This window comes from Prosopis cineraria, unplaced genomic scaffold (genome assembly GCF_029017545.1).
Source record: "Prosopis cineraria cultivar Desert tree isolate PC_DT_omini unplaced genomic scaffold, ASM2901754v1 PC5, whole genome shotgun sequence".
NCBI classification, from domain to species: Eukaryota; Viridiplantae; Streptophyta; class Magnoliopsida; order Fabales; family Fabaceae; genus Prosopis; species Prosopis cineraria.
In genome coordinates, this window is record NW_026555336.1 from 27,450,386 (window position 1) to 27,471,196 (window position 20,811).

At 34.5% G+C, this 20,811-nt stretch overlaps 1 protein-coding gene across 1 annotated transcript; it reads right to left on the bottom strand.

The window, feature by feature from the left end:
* Positions 1 to 6,741: 6,741 nt before the first annotated feature.
* On the bottom strand, positions 6,742 to 7,902 carry LOC129310801 (uncharacterized). Its single transcript, XM_054952712.1, has one exon. It carries the CDS (start codon positions 7,900 to 7,902, stop codon positions 6,742 to 6,744), a length of 1,161 nt encoding a protein of 386 aa, XP_054808687.1.
* Positions 7,903 to 20,811: the final 12,909 nt, after the last annotated feature.

Consider the following 20,811-nt stretch of genomic DNA (forward strand, 5'->3'; position numbering starts at 1 on the left):
CGATAATGTAATTAATTTAAGTCCTTATGAAAATTCTTGAAATCTCACATGAGACTTAAATAAATTACTTAGATTAAAAAAAGATAGTTAATTAAAACTATTGATTATACGTATAAATTGGATCCCTATTCCTGTGAAATCTTATTGATTTACAGGAAATGAGACCACTTTAAATGTTTGTGAAAATTCTTAAAATCTCACACGATAAGTAAATGATTAGAGATAAATTTTCTCTTATTCATTTCATATTTTCAATTGGATAAGAATCGAATTCTCTCCCCTCTGCCTTTTATAAAATAGGCTTGTCATAACAAATGAAATCATACATGGAATCATGATGGAGAGTGCCATACAATGAGTGTAGAAATATTATTGACAAGTAAAGGACTTTAGGACTAATGGAGATAAAAAATTATGCTCATACATATTAATATACCCTTTCATGCTAAAACATATTTAAAGACCTTGCTTAATAATTACACTAATTCTCTATTTGAAATGAGGTTGTGCCTAAAATCAAATTTAGCTTAGCTATGATAGCAAATAAAAATTATTATTTGTAATTTCTTTATCCTTCTTTTTCACACTCTCTTTTTTAAAATTATGACAATTACAATGAAAATCATTTGGGAACTAAAAAATATGGGACAAAATATTTAAACATGAAATCTATTTTTTTGAATAATAAACAGAAATTAAACACATGTATTTCAGATTTAAAAGCAAGAACCTATGTGTATAGGACGTCCCAGATCTGTCTCACTACTCCTGCCACTCCTCCCTCTCTGATCTTGATCTCTTCTTCCTCTTCTTCATTTTCTGTAATTCTCCTTCACGTCTCAATCTCCTCTTTCTCCTCTCCGTCTCTATTTCTTCTTTCTCCTCTCCGTCTCCTTTCTTTTTTTTTTCAGAAAACTCTCCAGTGCTAGTTTCTCAGCTGACTCCGTTTCTCCTCTCTTTGTCTCTGTTTCTTTCTCTCTCAACCTCTCTCTTCGCCTTCGGTTCTTTCGTGCTCTGTTTTTTGCTTCTTCTGTGTGTATGTTTCTCCTTACTTTTCTCCAGCCAAAAATCACCCCCTATCTCTGTTTCATGTCCGGTCTTATATAGGGGATGGAAGAGATGAATCATTGCTCTCCTGCTCTGCTTCTTCCTTTCTGCTGCATTTTCTGTGTGCGCCAAAGTCTCTGCTCTATTTTGCTGTGTTTCTATCTTATTTCTTCTTATTTTTCTGTGCTGTTCCATCTACTTTCTCTGCTGTGCTGTCTCCTGCGTGCGTGCATGCGTCCTTGGTTCTTTTTCTTTTCTCCTGCTAGCCGAAAGCATATGCATACGTGTTCCGGTTGCTTGCTGTCCTTTTTGCTCTGTTTTGGTTCTTCTGTGCCCAGCCAAAAGCGTACGTGTGTGTGTATTCTCTTTTCTGTGTTGCATGTGTATGCTCTACATGTTTTTATTTCCCTTACATGTGTGCTTATTTCTATTTCTGCGTCTCTGTGCTTGTGTTTGGTCTCTCATCTTTGCTGTTTCTGCATTTCTGCATCTCTGTTTCTGTTACAAGGCCGAAAGAGCTGTGTGTGCGTACGACAGTTTGTTTTTTTCTCATTTCCTCTCTCCAACCTATGTAACATGTACATTCTGCTCTCCCCTCTCTTTTTTTGTTTATTAACTTCAAGAATTAGATTAAAAGGAAGAAGAAAGAAAAGAAAGAAGAGAAGAAAAAAAAAAGAAATTAATTTTGAGTTAAACTAGAATATTTCTCTCTCTGTTTTTTTTTGAAAAGACAACAAGATTAAAGAGAGAAAAAAAGATAACGAAAATTAACTCTCAAAAGTTGATTCTTGAATATTTTTGAATGATTGAAATAATTTTAAAAGATTTAAACAAGATTTTTTTTTTTTGAAAATATAATATAATCCTAAAAAGGGTTAAATTTCATTTTTGTATTTTTATATTTTTTTATTATTTATTATTAAATTAAAAAATGTTCGGGCAAAATACGGTGTCATGACAGCACCTCCAGACTAACTTTTGGGGTGCACCATTTCATCATTCGACCTCCGATTGGAGCGATTCTAAATCCCACATGTTACTTTTAAATAGTACTATTAGCATACCAAATTTTGAAAAGATCCAACAGACGGATTAAATTTCGTGCATGTTGCAACATTATCAATTATTGCTGTCATGACAGCTCCTCTGGACCAAATTCCGGAGTGCGCCATTTTTTTGTCTGATATCCGATTGATATGATTTCAAAGCCCACACGAAGCTTATAAAAGTTTTACTTGTGATCCAAATTTTAGAGAAATCCAACGATCGGATTCAGAATCGAACACCCGGATGCAAAAGTGCAGGTTTTTGGTAAAAACCATTTTCAAAATTGTCCAAATCTCATCTAATGGTCACAAACTTGTGGGAACACTTTGGATACGTCAAATAGGACTAAAAACACCTGATATAACATTTAAATGGTAGAAAAACCCTGTATACCAAAATTTGACTACTCGGGTGCCATTTCCCCAAATAGACCCTAAACCCCCATAATGCACAAATCACACAAGAGTAGTCAAAAACTATTCCAAATATCATATACACATATGAATACACACGCTAAACATTTTCACTTTGCTCAGAGATCTCTGTGGGGCCCACACACCTACTCTCTCTATCCAAGGTATATGTTTGCCCATAACACACCATTTGCAATGCAACCACTTTGCATTTGCTTGTGGAATCACATATATATCAAAATAAATATTTTCTTGTAGTGAAAACTTGGTCTACTAAATAAATCCATCAAAACCACATACCATAGCCAAGTTTCCTAGCCATAAGTCTACAAGCAATCAAAAATTCATACACAAGCCATACAATCCACACATACTCACCCACATATACATAATCATATCCTACTGACACCCTAATCCTAAATACATTGCAATAGATTTGCTCAAAAGAAAGGGGTTGTAGTTCTTTACAATTTACAAACAACCCCTAGCTCTGCTCCTTTTCCCGTCCTCCACTGGTTCCTTCGCTTGGACCTAGAATATTGAAAAGAAAGGGGTGAGACAACCATAGTCTCAGTAACAGAGAAATCTACAATGATTATTACAAAAGAAAGCCATAATCAAATAAGCAAATAATAAATTCAACATAGTATATAATTTAGCCATTTAAAATGCATGAATGCATGACCTAGGCCGGTATACTTTCATGACCAATAGAATGCCCTCTGGCACTCTTTAACTGCAGGTAAACCTTATACCTACTTGTACCTTCACAGGTACAAAACATAATCTAAGGCATGATCTAATCTACTGAACTGCCTATGCCCCTTCAACGTGAATCCTGAGCAGTCAAAGCTAACTCCCTCTCAGAGCTAGCCCGACTTACTTTCCATGTGAGGGCTACCTTGGCCTAGGCACTCAACCTCACACTTCATATGTTGGATTCTCTCCCCCACTGAGAGCTGTTGAACACTCAATGCACTAACCACTTTAGTGTACTAAGCCCATAATACGTAAGGCAACACTGAGTATTGGCAGTGTGCCATGGAATATCAAAAGTCCATACCTCTCATTAGTGAACTCCCATCGACATCATGCCTTTTATTCGTGTCTACCTTTCCCGAGTATTGACCACTTCAACACTCTAAGATAGTATAACATTTATAAATCTCCCTTAAACGGTTCCTTAGCCTATCTAAGGTACCTTGTTTAGTTAAACTACCTTAAGTGCAACTTCTATTCCTTATGATTAAAATACATGTAAACAAATCTCGTTTCCATAAAAACATTGTTGTCAAACAATTAGAAAACATATTTGCACTATAATCAAAGTAGTACCCCATAACCCCTTATAAAGCACATTTAATCTTTTAAAACATGTAATGCATGATAACTAGTAATATTTATTCAAAAATAGCTAAAACAAAGTAATAAGAAATATAAATTCCCCTGTTACCTCAACCTTTTGGTATCAAAAGGGTTCCTTTTGTACAAAATAGGGCTCGACTTGTTCCTTAACTTCTAAACAAATTCCACCAACAATTCTTACAACATATAAGTGATCCACATCACTTATCATGTCAAATAGCATTAATGAAGACTATAACCCATACCACACAACTTGGGTCTATGAGCCATAGTCTATCCTAATAGTCCATATATTAAACCAACCATTCACATAGTATCACTTAACCATCAAAACTATTTATTAGCCATCACTAGGCTAATTTCCAATTTATATCATTTTTAATCAATTAAAAATTTTCACTTAGTGTCACCAACTTTCACTATTAACCCTTATAATGAAAACCAAACCTTAATTTAAATCTTATTAGGCTTAAATAGTAAAATTATAACTAAATCAATAGGCTTAAATCATTGAGGAGAAAAACTCAATCTCTCAGGGTTTAATTTGTGCCCAAAACACCTCTTTTCATCCAATTATCTACTCAAAACATTAGAACACCATATAGAAACTCAAAACATCCTCCCTAGAACCCAAGGAAACTAAAGCTTACAAAAATAAAGCATTTTGGATCAAATTTCAGAAATTTCCTTTTCCAAAATTGAGAAAAAGAAAGAGGGAGGGAAGAAGATTGAAGTAGGGAGTTTACCTATCGCGTAGCCGAGCTCGCAACGGCTACAAAGTCTCCTAGATCCGAGTCTAACTCCCTCTCTTTCTCCTTTCCTCTTCCTCTCTCTCTCTCACGCGTTCATTTCCTTCTTTCCTTTCTTTCTTTTTGTTTCTGCGTTCTATTTGCTCTTTAAAATGCTGATCTAAAAGTTTGGGTCAACTTTGATAATTTTTTCCATAGTTAAAAATCAAATAAAACCAAACTTTTGCTGAGAAAAATTCAAACTCTAGACCTCTATTAAATTATTCTAAATTTTAATTTAATTATATATATATATATATTATTTTATTTTTTTAAAATAAATTCAAGTCTTAAAATTTTTTTGGGATGTTACATGTAGTATCACAGTATGCCGTTGTCCCTCTTTAGAAAATTTAAATGACCAAATTCTCGTCGCTTGGTCTTGCCTTCAAGTTAATGAGATCAACTATTATGACTGAATACTGATAGCACACAGGCTCTTATTATCATTTTATACCTACGCGATGATCTTGATACCTCAAGGGTGAAAAGTAAGAATAAAGATACCAGCATTTTACGTCAAGTAAATGTATCAATAAATATTGTTCCTTGAATGTGAACTTATTGTAATATATGAGATATGAATTCGAATATGATAACACGAAAAGAGGAGAAAGATGGTCTCAAAGGAGCAGGGGTGGAAAATTCATTCTCTAATGCCAAAATTCATAGAGGAATGGGAATATCTTGGTTTATGAGTACAAATGGCCTAAGCGCAAATGGGATCCAGTTAATCACATCTCTCCTTTGGCTTTTCAAAACCCTAACAAGTGCTTCACTGATCTACCATTGATATGCATAGTATGAGGGACGATGAAGTCAACTTTCCCAAACATAGATACTTAACTTCTTATGCCTTCCTTTCTTCTCCTAAGACATCCTTTTGTCTTGGTGAACTCTTCTTCTTCTTATGATTGTTTTGCTTGTTCTTTGTTCTAACTTTTGCTTAAATTGCCTTTATAGGTTTTTAACCTAACGAGCTATTCTTTCCTTTTCATTTTCTATTGCTTCTAACTTTTGCCTAGGTTGCCTTTACAAGTTTTCAACCCAGTGAGCGCTTCTTTCTTTTTTCATTTTTCGTTTAAGCAAAGTAATGCTTGACAGCATCCGCATTAATGGGCTTTGCTAACTCTTGACCGTCCATGTCAGCTAGGATCAGTACTCCTCCAAAAAAGGCATGTTTGACAACATAAGGTCCCTCATAGGTCAGAGCCTATTTGCCTCTATTATCTTCTTGGTGAGGGAATATTTTCTTAAGTACCAAATCACCAGCACTGAATTCTCGTGGGCGAAGTGTTTTATCAAATGCTCTTGCCATTCTCTTTTGGTACAATTGTCCATGACACATTGCAGTAAGCCTTTTTTCTTCAATCGTGTTAAGTTGCTCAAATTGGGTTTGTACCCATTCATTTTCCTCTAAATCTGTCTCAGCCAATACTCTCAAGGATGGAATTTTCATCTCAATAGGTGTGACAGCTTCTATTCCGTAAACAAGGGAATATGGGGTTACCCCTATGGACGTGCGTACGGTAGTACGATAACCATGTAAAGCATAGGGAAGCATCTCATGCTAATCTTTATAAGTTACTGTCATTTTTCTAATAATCTTTTTAATATTTTTATTGGTTGCTTCAACTGCCCCATTCATTTGGGGTCTATATGGGACTGAATTATGATGCTTGATTTGGAATTTCTCGCAAAAGTTTCTAACTTTTGTTCTATTGAAGTTGGGACCATTATCAGTAATGATCCTTTCAGGAATCCCATATCGGCATAAAATATTTGTCTTCATGAATTTAAGGAACTTCTTTTGCGTGATGCTAGCAAATGAATTTGCTTCTACCCATTTTGTGAAATAGTCAATTGCAACAAGGATGAAGTGATATCCATTCAAAGCTTTTGGGTTAATTGGACTAATAATATCAATTCCACATTGAGAATGGCCAGGGTGATACCAAATTATGTAATAGGATTGGAGGAGCATTTATCCTATTAGCATAGATCTGACATTTGTGGCATTTCTTGACATGCTCAAAGCAATATTTCTCTATTGTTAACCAGAAGTAGCCACACCTTTAAATTTATCTAGCCATAGTGTGACCATTCGCATGCGTGCCACATATGCCCTCGTGTACCTCAACCATAATTTTCTTTGCTTCTTCTGAACTCACATAGCGAAGTAAGGTACCATCATAACCCCTCTTGTACAAAACATCTTTACTGATAAAGAATGTCATAGCCAAATGACGAAGGGTTTTCTTTTCATTCTTAGTCATTCCAGTTGGGTATGACCTCTTAGTGATATAGTCCTTAATATCCCGAAACCAAGGATATTCTTCTTGATCTTCTTCAACATTCAAACAGTATGCTAGAAAGCTTCTAGCTTTTACTTCAATAGGTTGGACATGGACTCCACAATCAAGTTGGATCATTGCTACTAAAGTGGCTAAAGCATCAGCGAAACAATTTTTATCTCGAGTCAAGTGATGAAAGCTAACAATCTTAAATTGCTTAATCAAATCTGTTAGGAGTTCTTGATAAGGAATCAATTTTACATCCTTTGTTCTCCATTCTCTTGTTACTTGATGAATAATGAGTGTTGAATCACCAAATACCTTCAAACACCATATACCAAGGGTAATAGCTGGTCGAAGATCATTAACACAAGCTTTATATTCTGCCATATTGTTAGTACAATCAAATTTCAATTTGATGGCCATTGGAAATTGTTTTCCTTCTAGTGAAATGATTACCACTCCTACCCCATTTCCATGCATGTTGGCGGCTCTATCAAAATACATTTCCCATTCTTGCTCTTCATCATTTCCTTCATCATAAACTTTTTCTGTAGTGTATATGCCTTCATTAGGAAATTGAAAATCTAATGGCTGGTTATCCTTTAAAGGATTATTGGCCAAGTGATCTGCTATCGCACTACCTTTGACTGACTTTTGCATCACATGCTTTATATCATATTTAGATAGTACAACTTGCCATTTTAGTACTCTACCTGCAATGTGCGGGCTCTCAAAGATGTACTTGAGTGGGTCTACTCGCGAGATTAGCCAGGTAGTGTAGTAAAGCATGTATTGCCTTAGCCTTCTAGTTGCCCATACTAGTCCACAACAAGTTCGCTCAATCATTGGATAACGAGCTTCACACTCATTAAACTTCTTGCTCAAGAAATAAATTGCTCTTTCCTTCTTTCCAGAATCATTGTGTTGACCTAGCATTGCTCCCATTGAGCGAGGTAAAGTCGCCAAGTAAAGGATTAGTGGATGATCTAGTAATAGAGGGACTAAAATTGGGGGATTTAACAAATAATCTTTAATTTTATCAAATGCCTTTTGACAATCATCATCCCATGTCTCCTTGCAATTTTTCTTTAACAGCTTAAACATTGGTTCGCAAGTAGCTGTTAGATTGGCGATGAATCTAGCAATGTAATTCAATCGTCCCAAGAAACTTCTAACTTCTTTCTCTATTTGGGGAGCTGGCATTTCTTGAATTGCCCTCACTTTATCTTGATCTACTTCTATCCCTTTACGACTCACAATGAATCCTAATAACTTCCCAGAAAGAGCTCCAAAGATGCATTTATTAGGATTCAATCTTAGCCAATATTCGTGCAATCTCACAAATAGCTTTCTAAGGACTCCAACATGACTCTCATTCTCTGCTGATTTAGCTACCATATCATCTACATATACTTCAATTTCTTTATGCATCATGTCATGGAATAGTGTTACCATAGCTCATTGATAAGTTGCCCCAGCATTTTTCAAACCAAAAGGCATCACTCGGTAACAATAAGTTCCCTATTGGGTTGTAAAGGTTGTTTTCTCTTTATCTCTTCCATGCATAGGGATTTGATTATGCCCTAAATAACCATCCATAAAGGAATAGCGATAGCTTCGAGCAGTATTATCGACTAATACATCAATGTGAGGTAATGGAAAATCATCTTTTGGGCTTGCATTATTTAAATTACGATAATCAACGCACATTCAAATCTGACCATCTTTTTTAGGAACAGGGACAATATTTGCCACCCATTATGGGTAACTTATTACCTCCAAAAATCCTGTTTCTAACTGCTTTATTACTTCTTCTTTTATTTGCAAGGACACCCCCATATTCATTCTCCTTAACTTCTATTTCTTAGGCTCAACCTTGAGAAGTAATGGTATTTTATGAGAAGCAATGCTTAGGTCTAGCCCAGGCATATCTTTATAAGACCATGCAAACACATCTATGCATTCTTTGAACAACTCAATCATTTGTTCCCTTTCAGGATTATCTACTATTTTGAGCATTCTTTGATCCTTCTCAGTTCCCATATTAACCATCTCAATCACTTCTTCATGTGGGCATATTCCCTTATCACTCAATTCAAGCATCTTGGAAAAGGTTTGGATTACGTCTTCATCATCAGACTCACAATCATGCATATCAGTGTCAACTAGTGAATTATCTTCACAGGATTTATTAACCTCTAGGTGAGAGATGGAATTAGAAGGAACAAAATCCCTGGACGATGAATATGGAATGAGATAAAAATAAGGAACAAAAATGAAATAGGGAAAAAATGTATTGAAGTAGATAGGGTGGAATAAAGAGATAAACATGAATGCCACTGAAATTCATTTGCATTAGAGAATACCTAAGATCTATTACCTAAACCTGGGCTCAAAAGTGGATAACAAAATAGGAACAACATAATTGAAACAATTACTCTAAGCTAATGACATCATTGGCCTCTTTAAACCCCTAATTCGCCAGAACTTTGCTAGAATCATCGATTGCAATTGAGGTACTTGTTCTATATGCTACATCTTTGTTAGAAGAGATCACTGAGATAATTGGTTCATATATCACCTCGGACGGACCTGGGAAGGATTCTTTGATGTGTGGAATCTCTAATTTACTGGTCTTTTTACCTTTCGTTAAACTTGCTTTGTCTTTCATCTAGTCTTCTAGGGTAGGCTCATCTCCTAACCCTTGGCGATTACAATTATCCAAAACCTTAATTGGATACGTAATTCCTTGTAAATGAGAGCCTAAACCTTTCCCTAGCATAAACCCACTCTTCATCATGATTTTAGCCATGATAGAATTGATGTTATGAGTACTGTCACAAACACCCTCAACCTCTAAGCTTTGAAAGGAAACTCCTTGATCTTTCTCTGTAGCCTCAATATAAGGGAGTGAGCTTGGTTTTCTTACCATGATTTCCTCCTCTCCTTTAACTGTTATAATTCTCCCATTATTGATGAACTTAACCTTTTGGTGTAAGGTAGAAGGAACAGCTCTTGCAGAATAAATCCATAGCCTTCCTAGCAGCATTATGTAGCTTGGGTCTATGTTCATGAGTTGGAAATCCACCTTAAACCTGCTTGGTCCTATCTCCAAGGAGAGACAAATAGATCCTAATACTTCCCGTCTTGATCTATCGAATGCTTTTACCACAATATTGCTTTTGTGTACACTTGAAGCTTCTAGTAATAATAATTCAAATGTGGAGAGTGGCAAGACATTTAATGCTAATCTTCCATCAATTAATACTCTTACGATTATGAACCCTTCACATTTCAAAGTGATATGCAAAGCTTTGGTTTGGTGGACAGCAGTTTCTATAACTTCCTTTTCCAAAAAGGAAATGGTAGAGGAGGCTTTTACAACATTCATTACACTTGCCACCTTCTTGCAATGCTTAGCGATGCGCTTTGGAATTTAAAATTAAAGCAAGTATGGAGATACGCGCTGGAGTTTTCTTCAATTAGTCCACAACACTGTAATCACTTTGCTTCATGATCGACAAAAACTCATCTTCTAATTTTTTCCATTTGTTTAGGATTATCTTCCCTTGGTCTGTCAATATTTGTATTTTTCTCTCTTACCATTTTCCTAATGTAAGATGGTAAGTACGGTTTTCCACTTCGAGTAACACCCCCTGGGTTTGCTATTTCATTGCTTATCCTGACAATCAACGTTGGGTTTTTGTGATTCTCCACAATGCTTTGATATCTCCACGAGACTGCTCGATTACTTTCATAGGGAAAGGGATGAGGTGTGCTTATGGTTAATGTTGGTTGTCTTACGTAAGGTGCAAGATCTACAGAGGCTTTGTTGATCACAAAAAAGACTGTCTGGACTTGCTCTTTTGGGCTTGAATTAATGACAAGCTCGATACACTTTTTCTCTACCATGCACACTTTAGTATCTCCCTTCTTTACAGACACAATCCCTAATACCATCATTTTTCTAACAGCTTCTTTAAACTGTTCACAACTTTCTATGTCATGGCCTATTTTCTCCTAATGATATTCACAATATCCAGGCATTTGATCATTGATATTATCTATGAGGAGCATTTCTTGCATATAGCTATACTCCTTTAAGTGAGCATATAGCTCCTTCATACATATCTTGATCCTTGTAGAGCTTTTGATACACGCATCTTCTTCTTCAATAGCGTTGACTCGTTTTTCATGATTTGGAAGTGGATTAGTAGCAATGATAGAGCTTCCCTCTTCTTTAAGCTGGATATGATCAAAATCAACCAGGTCTAGCATATTCCTTTTAAATGTCAAATAGTCTTCTATTGAGTGTCCAGGTGTACTCATGTGGTATTCACAAACAGCATTTAGATTATACCATACTGGGTAAGGCGGACCATGAAGCTTATAAGATCGTGGACCTAATAATTGAGCTGCCAAAAGTTTATGGTACAATTCAGCATTTGTTAATCCAAAATTGGGCCATAGGCGACTATCCCTAGATTGGATATTTCTCCTCTCTCCATCCTGCCTGTGCTTGTTAGGCCCGAACCCAATTGTTGCTGTCTTTGATTCCTTCCCTCTATTTGATAAGGGACTTGAGAACTGGTAGCTGCTTGTCTTACAGGTTAAATATAGTTCACATTTCGTTCTTTCTTTTTTTTATCATAGTTCTTTCGTGAACTACTTTCAGCTTGAGAAGTGGCTATCTTTCCCTCTCATATGTCTGTGTCAATCCTTTCTCCAATTATCATTAAATCAGCAAAATCAGTGACATGTGTTCCTATCATGTGTTGGTAAAATGGCTTAAGCAATGCACGGATGAAGTACGAGCAAAGTTTGGAATTCACCATTGGAGGTTGCACTTGTGAAGCCACTATTCTCCATCTTTGAGCATATTTTTTGAATGATTCTGATGATTTCTTGGTTATCGCCTTCAATTATTCCTTGGTTGGAGCAGTATCAAGATTGAACTTGTATTGTCTCATAAAAACATCCACAAGGTCTTTCCATCTTTTAATCTTGGTCTGGTCTAGTTGTATGTACCAAGTCAATGCGGCTCCAGTCAAGCTTTCGAGAAAGAAGTTTATCAGAAACTTCTCATCTTGTGACCATATGGACATCATTATGCAATAGGCCCTCAAATGATAAATTGGGTTACTTGTACCATCATATTTATCAAAATTTGGCATCTTGAATTTCTTGGGAACATCAATTTCTGGGGTCAAGCATAATTCTTTCAAGTCTAAGGAACCCCACGTGTTCGACCCTTGAAGAGCCTTCAATTGATCTTTCATCTCTCCAAGTTCTTCTTTCAACTCCTTCTTTTTATGTAACACTTGTGGGATTTGGAACATGTAGGTATGATCTTCCCCAGGACCATCCGATATGTTAAAGGCCCCTATCCCAGAATCTTGTTTCTTTGGTGTGGGTACCTTAGGATCTGATCCTCTGTTTAGCTCAATTGTTTTGTTAGCTGCGTTCTCATTTGCTACGGTATTCTGTGTTGGATTATCATTACTACTTCCTTTTAGAGCCTCTATTATCAGTTTCATCATGTTACTTATTTCGGCCATTTTGGACTCCACTGCGGACATCCGATCATTTAGGGCCACTGACTCATTTACGTTTGAATTTTCCATTGCACAACTATGCGATTGTGTGTTGTATGCTCAAGTGGCGGGAATTTAGTTAGCCGAGTTTTTCTTTCGAGGTGCAATGTTGGCTTACCTATGAACATAATAATTAATTTTAATAAGTTTTACCTTTATGTTTGTTTCATAAGATATCCAGCATTGTGTAGACATAAGGGTTTCACAACATTAGCACCCTTTAAATTCCTCTAGAAATTTATTATTTCATAGGGGATTTAAAGTTGACCATTGAATTAGAAGGACATTGGATCCTATCAAAATTCAAGGTTTTAAGCAAACAATGGTAGTACAAATCAATCAACAATTTCACAACCACAAAGCATCATATGGATCCTCATACAATGATTCAAATGTTAATACAGATTTAGAACTTTGTCACGCTATTGAGTTCTTTTACAATTTTATTGCACAAATGGAAGAATTCAACAATTTCTAATGGAGTTCCTCCAGGGAGAACCATGCCTTCAGCTTGCTTAAAAGCTCTTGCAAATTCTGGAATTTTGTCGTTAGCCAAATCGATTATTTGCCTACATTTTAACATCCATTCTTTAGTTTCTTCTGTATGATCAAGGCAAAGTAATTTCCACTCTTCTAAGACTTCATTTTGTTGATTAAGCCTCTGAACAAAGTTCTGTGCTGTCTTAGCTGCACTTCCCCTTACCCTGGCTAGTTCATTCACCTTCCTTTCTAATTGTCTTGTGAGCGTATTGATTTCTTGCTGCATCTCCTCAATAGGCCTGATGTCTTGTAATTCCTTCTTCAATGCATCATTTTCCCTGACTATTTTGACAAGTCTTGCTTTAGTACTTTGAACTTTGTCATCACTAGTTTGCACTTTCCTTTTCAGTTTGGCATTTTTCTTTTTCAATTTCTTAGTCTTAGGTGTTTCTTCCAAGTTATGCCTTTCTCTTTCCTTTACTAGCTTCCTCCGTAACTCAATGCATTCATTTTGGTATTTTTCCAATTCTTCCTTATTCTTAGACTCTGAGCTAGCAAGCTCTTGTAACTCATTTTCCTTCATCTTCAAGCATTCAACTAATTGCCCATTAATCTCTTTCAAGTCATTGCCTAATAAGGGATTTTGAGGATGGAATAAAGGATTTGCTCCTTGAATCATACCCTTCAGCCAAGTAGTATATTATGAACTTGAGTTTACTATACATATCCCTAGCTCAATCTTCCTTTTGTACCCTATCTTTTGCCATGCTTCTTTGACATTCTGGGTTAATAACTTCATCCCGTCCTCTTTATGTAGAAAGCTGCACCTCTTTCTTAGAAGGAACATTTTGCTTATAGGCCAGTTGCCTTAACGCTAAGGCATCGTTATAGTTGATACACCCTCTGTGTCATATTAAAGGCACATTCAGAAAGTCACCACAATGGTAAATAACCTCCTCTTTCCACCACAAGTCTAGTTTCCATAGGATGGAATTTTCTCTAAGCTCTGTGAAGGTTCTTTTCCAATCCGTATAGCTCATTCTGTCAATAACGAATTGACCCTTAAAAGACATGAGTGGATTACTGTCTGAGTCATTCTTCTTTCTTAAAGGAAGCGTCTTTCCATAAAGGTGGCCAAGCATCCATAAATCCAGTAACGTAATACAACAATTAACCTTTCCTTTCCTTTTATTATGACATTGAGTTAAGGTCAAGTACGTTTCTACTAAGATCGCTAGTACCGAATTCACATTATGGTACTCCACCATTTAGAATACACTAATGGTTCCTAAATCAATTATGCCAATTGATGATGGAAATAAGATTATTCCATATATGCATAAGGCAAAGACTCTGCAAAACATAACCCAAGCCTCTTTTTCTGCCAAAACTTTCAAGTAGGCTTCTACATCAGCTCTTGAGATTCCCTCTGCTTGTCCTAGGCAAACCATTCGTACTTTTTCCTTAAGAATTTCTAAAATTTTCGCTATTGTACCTCGAGATGGTAAATACCCAAGATAAAGATATACTACCATATTCTCTTTAAGGGGCATTCTCAAAATTTCTCCATATTCTTCCAAAGTTGATGCCATTTGGAAGTCTTGAAATGTGAAACACCTTAACGAGGCATCCCAATATTGGCTTAATTCCATTATTGCATCATTATGTATTGTGACTGACAGAAGATCCAAGATATTTCCATATTTCCTTTTAAAATCTTGCATAATCTTCCCTTTGATATGATGACTCAATTCAATTAAGGTTTCCAGCGGCTCAACTTTTACAGATAATTTGATACCTTTTCTCTAATATAACTTTCCAGTGTGATTTAGATTTATACTACCTTCGAGTGCCATTTATCCCTTATGCCAATTTCACAAAGATTCTGGATAATTCACGATTCCTGTTAATTAAAACAAAGGTTAATAATATACAATTCTCAAAATTTTAGCAAGCTATTTGGCTCCTTTTTTGAAAACCCACTCCTCCAGACACTTATCATATCATAGGGAGATGGAGTAAATAATTAATCGACGAGAGGCTTAAATCCCCTACATGATTAACGTTGAAAGGTTTAGCCTTCCAATTTTATTATTGAGAAAAGAAAAAAAAATAAAAAAAATTGATTTTGGTGATAGATATGCAAGGAGAAAATCCCTTCTCTCCTCAATATGCTTATTTCCCTATAGGGAGAAAGGGATAAATTAGCCTATGCGCAGCTAAAACTGACACATAGCTAAAGTCCTGACTTTAAAAATGAAATAATTCAATAACAAGAGAAATTATTTAATTTGTGTTTTTTTTTAAAAAATGCGAATACTTTATGATGACATGCTATGACAATGATGCAATAAAAGATCAATACTCTCATTCTATGTCCTATTCAAGGAGACTTAAGTTCATAATCGGGCATTCACTAAAATGGTTGGCTACTAGCTTTTGTCTAAAACATGTAACTCAAGGGTAGGTGTATATTCCTAAAAGGCTCCCAAGATGCCCTCACCCAAAGGTGAAGACCTTACTTAATAATTTTAGCCCTCCGAGAGCATAAGCTCTATAAGGACTAAATTTATTAAGCAAGTAATAGCTTGGGTGAGGTATTCATGGTAACCTCTGAGAGTTCAAAAACTCCACAGGGAAACCACTACTAACCTCTACTAACCTATGGTACTCACAGACCCAGGTATAGGGCCCAAAATCTATGTGTGTCAAATTATGTAAGTGCATAGTGAGTGTTGAGAGCATGCAAGCCTGCCACTTCATTCATATATGCCACCCAACCCTTATCTGTGAATTAGATCAAACAGATAGACAAATATATGTATAAATAAAAGTCATCTATCTTAAGGTGTATTCCGCATGTTATCTATCCTAAAAACATGTTATAAAGTACAAAAGGAAAGAGAAATGTGGAAAAAGAGGAAGAAACAAGGGACACATAAATTTAAAGGGATAATATAGAGAAACCATATTATTTTTGAGCACAACAAACTTATAGGCTTGACTCTCTAACTGTTCCCAATGGAGTCGCCAACTATCGCACCCAGAAAAATGCGATGCGGACGGCATGCGAGCGGAGGTCCCGGCCTTCGCGGCGAGAACCAGATCGAATGAGGAGTCGCCACCAAAATTTTGAGGTAAATCTCGGGAAACCAATTAATGGAGGATAAGGGTGGTCTGCGAAATCAGAGAATAAGTTCGGGAGTCGGTTGAGTGTGGGGAAGGTATTAGGCACCCCACAACACCCGTTCATCAGAACGGTTACCTGAAGTTTGTTGTGCTCTTTTAATATAGTTTTATAATTATTTTAATTATCCCTTTTATATTCTTATGTTTCAAAAATGATAAGAATTATTTGAAAAATGTTTATTTATTTATGAGGAAGGACGGACTTGACTCAGAATTTGACTTTGAGGCCTACATACCCTGTGATGGGGATCAAATTCCACGTAGTTCGGGCTTAAAAGTTTGTTGGTGAAAATATTTTTGAAGAGAAATTACTTAGAAATAACTCATCGTTTTGCAAATAAAATAATTTCTAAAATTTTGATATGTGTGTTTTAAATTGCAAGAAGTAATTTAATTTTAATTATTTTCTCAATTTTTAGATTTCAAATTAAAGAAAAGAAAAGGGTTTAAAATTATTATTATTATTATTTTTATATTTTATGATTGAGGATTTAATTGCAGTACCTGTAAAACTTTATTGGTTCATACGGTAATACAATTATTTCAAGTATCTGTTGAGATTCTGAAACCTCACACGATAAAAGAATTTAGCAATTTAATTTATTTATTTTTAAATGTTAATAATAGTTTGCTTAAGTATGTATATATATTTTTAAAGAATTTTAATCATCATAACTGTATAGCCTTATTGGCTTATACGGTAGTACGATTTATCCTAAATATCTGCAAAGATTCTAAAATCTCACACGATAAAGAAATTAAATTTAATTAATTGATTTAATTAATTATATAATATATATGTATATATATATATATATATTTTAAAAACTAAATCGTTATATCTACAAAGTCTTATTGACTTATACGATAATACGATGATCTTAGAAGCCTACGAAGATTCAAAAATCTCACATGACTAAAAGATATAATCGATAAATATGGTTATAATTTAAATACATTAATTTGGTTAATTAAGTTTCTTAAATTGTATATTATATGATTATTTATAAAAATCATTTATTTATTATAAAAATTGATAATTACTATATCTGCGAGGACTTATTATCCCACACGATAATGTGATTAATTTAAGTCCTTATGAAAATTCTTGAAATCTCACATGGGACTTAAATAAATTACTTAGATTAAAAAAAAGACAGTTAATTAAAACTATTGATTATACGTATAAATTGGACCCCTATTCCTGCGAAATCTTATTGATTTACACGAAATGAGACCACTTTAAATGTCTGTAAAAATTCTTAAAATCTCACACGATAAGTAAATGATTAGAGATAAATTTTCTCTTATTCATTTCATTTTTTCAATTGGGTAAGAATCAAATTCTCTCCTCTCTACCTTTTATAAAATAGGCTTGTCATAACAAATGAAATCATACATGGAATCATGATGGAGAGTGCCATACGATATGAGTGTAGAAATATTATTGACAAGTAAAGGACCTTAGGACTAATGGAGATAAAAAATCATGCTCATACATATTAATATATACTTTCATGCTAAAACACATTTAAAGACTTTGCTTAATAAATACACTAATTATCTATTTGAAATGAGGTTGTGCCTAAAATCAAATTTAGCTTAGCTATGATAGCAAGTAAAAATTATTATTTGTAATTTCTTTATCCTTCTTTTTCACACTCTATTTTTTAAAATTATGACAATTACAATGAAAATCATTTAGGAACTAAAACACATGGGACAAAATATTTAAACATGAAATCTTTTTTTTAATAATAAACAAAAATTAAACACATGTATTTCAGATTCAGAAGCAAGAACCTGTGTGTATAGGACGTCCTAGATCTGTCTCACTACTCCTGTCACTCCTCCCTCTCTGATCTCGATCTCTTCTTCCTCTTCTTCATTTTCTGTAATTCTCCTTCACGTCTCAGTCTCCTCTTTCTCCTCTTTGTCTCTGTTTCTTCTTTCTCCTCTTCGTCTCCTTTCTTCTTCTTTTTTTTTTCAAAAAACTCTCTGGTGCTGGTTTCTCGGCTGACTCCATTTCTCCTCTCTTCGTCTCTGTTTCTTTCTCTCTCAACCTCTCTCTTCGCCTTCGATTCTTTCGTGCTCTATTTTTTGCTTCTTCTATGTGTATGCTTCTCCTTATTTTTCTCTAGCAAAAAATCGCCCCCTATCTCTGTTTCACGTTCGGTCTTATATAGGGGATGGAAGAGGCAAATCATTGCTCTCCTGCTCTGCTTCTTCCTTTCTGCTACATTTGCTATGTGCACCGAAGTCTCTGCTCTGTTTTGCTGCATTTCTGTCTCTATTTCTTCTTATTTTTTTATGCTGTTCCATCTGCTTTCTCTGCTATGCTATCTCCTGCGTGCGTGCATGCGTCCTTGGTTCTGTTTCTTTTCTCCTGCCAGTCGAAAGTGTGTGCGTACGGCAGTCCATTTTTTTCTCATTTCCTCTCTCCAGCCTATGCAATATGTACGTTCTGCTCTCCCCTCTCTTTTTTTGTTTATTAACTTCAAGAATTAGATTAAAAGGAAGAAGAAAGAAAAGAAAGAAGAGAAGAAAAAAAAGAAATTAATTTTGAGCTAAACTAAAATATTTCTCTCTCTTTTTTTTGAAAAGACAACAAGATTAAAGAGAGAAAAAAAGATAACGAAAATTAACTCTCAAAAGTTGATTCTTGAATATTTTTGAATAATTGAGATAATTTTAAAAGATTTAAACAAGATTTTTTTGATTTTTTTAAAATATAATATAATCCTAAAAAGGGTTAAATTTCATTTTTGTATTTTTTTTATTTTTTGATTATTTATTATTAAATTAAAAAATATCCAGGCAAAATACGGTGTTCACACCAATGTTACTTCTTATTGTTGGGTTCATTCAAATCACAAGCTTGTCGTGGATGGGTTCGATGGAGGGAGAAGGCACCTTACAATTGTTGGTTTGTTTCCATGCTCATCCCACACCCCGATGAGCACCATTCTTGAAAGGAGAACTCAACTAATCTAAACTATCTAAACTGTACAGAGTACATCTAAATAATTAATATACATCAATTTATAAAAATTTTAATATTAAATTGGACCCTTTAAATTAAATCTAAATCAGATTAAAAATAAAAAATTTATTAAAATTATTTTATAATTTTTATTCTCCTCATTATTATTAAACGAACCCAACATTATTCTTAGCACTCCATCTTAGCCAATGATTTTCAAAATGATTAATACCTATAAAATATTCATATATGCAAGTTTCTATCGAAGTTTGAACTTACACCCTGTTTGTTGGGATATTGCCAAACCTTGTAATAATTTTATATTTATTAAAAAATTATAAATTTTCTATTGACGATTGAAAAATTTCAGAAGTTGATAAAAATGCCCTTTATAAACCAAAAAGAAAATTCTTCTCCAAATCTAATTATATTATCAAATCTACTGAAGATGTAATTCCTGTTAATCCTTCAAAGGAAGAATTTTTTCTTCTATCTAATAAGTCCATTAAACACCACTAAAAAAACTATAAATTTTTACACATTGAATGTGTCTAAATTGCCATTAAACCACTAGTAAGAGAGGGATTAAATGTTTCTTGTCTCCTTTGCTTTAGAGATACCCAATATAAGTTATTCTTTGACTCATTGTTAGGTACTGTAGAGGCTAGCCTGCATGCAGGACCAATATATTTCAGCAGTTATCCAAATAAGACTGTCAGCTTTATAGATGAAAACATTATGGATATTCTGAAATTAAATGTTAAACTACATGGTTTTCGTATGGAATCAGGATCTATCCCTGTAGCTTTGTTATATAGGATCCAATATAAAGTCATGAATGCTTCAAGTTCTAAAGTCTTAATAGTAAAGGAAGATAGTTATACCATCGTATTCCTAATAGATAGAGCTAAATCAAATGTCATCTTTCCTAAAGTCATTCAATGACATGAGGTTAACCTGCTAGAAGAATGGGTTATGGAAAATGGAACCTTGCTATGCCACAACCAACTCCTGATATTGAGAGTATTAGGCAAACACCTACAGGAATTGTAAGATTAGTGTTTAATATAAGAAATTCATTTAGTGAAACCTCTTCTAAGACAGGATCAAGAACCTTTAATGATTTTAAAACTATGCCTTTTGATTTACCAAGGCATTCAAGCTCTTTAGTACCCTCAACTATGCCTTCAACAATATACCTACAAGGCCTAGATACATCCTCCAATATCCCAAGGCCAAAACCTATCAAAAAGATGAAGAAGATCAAAGGTCTACACTATCTCTAACATTTTTAAATGAACTTTATGAAATTAGTGTTATTGCAATTGACTTTTAAATTGATAAAAAATCTTTACAAAAAGATTTTTTATTCAAATGAAAATGAGCCTTCCATGTAATATCCTCCTCCTTTTATCCCACAATTAAAACCCAAATCTCAAGTAATTAGCAAAATGAGACAATAGTAATCATTAAATACAAAATTCTCATTGGTTAACAAAATGGGGACTCCAAGATTATAAATCTAAAGTCAAATCAAGTCTTACAAAGAGGCAAAACAAAGTTTGCAAATACGTGAAAGCAAGGGATTTTCATATAAGTGATTACATA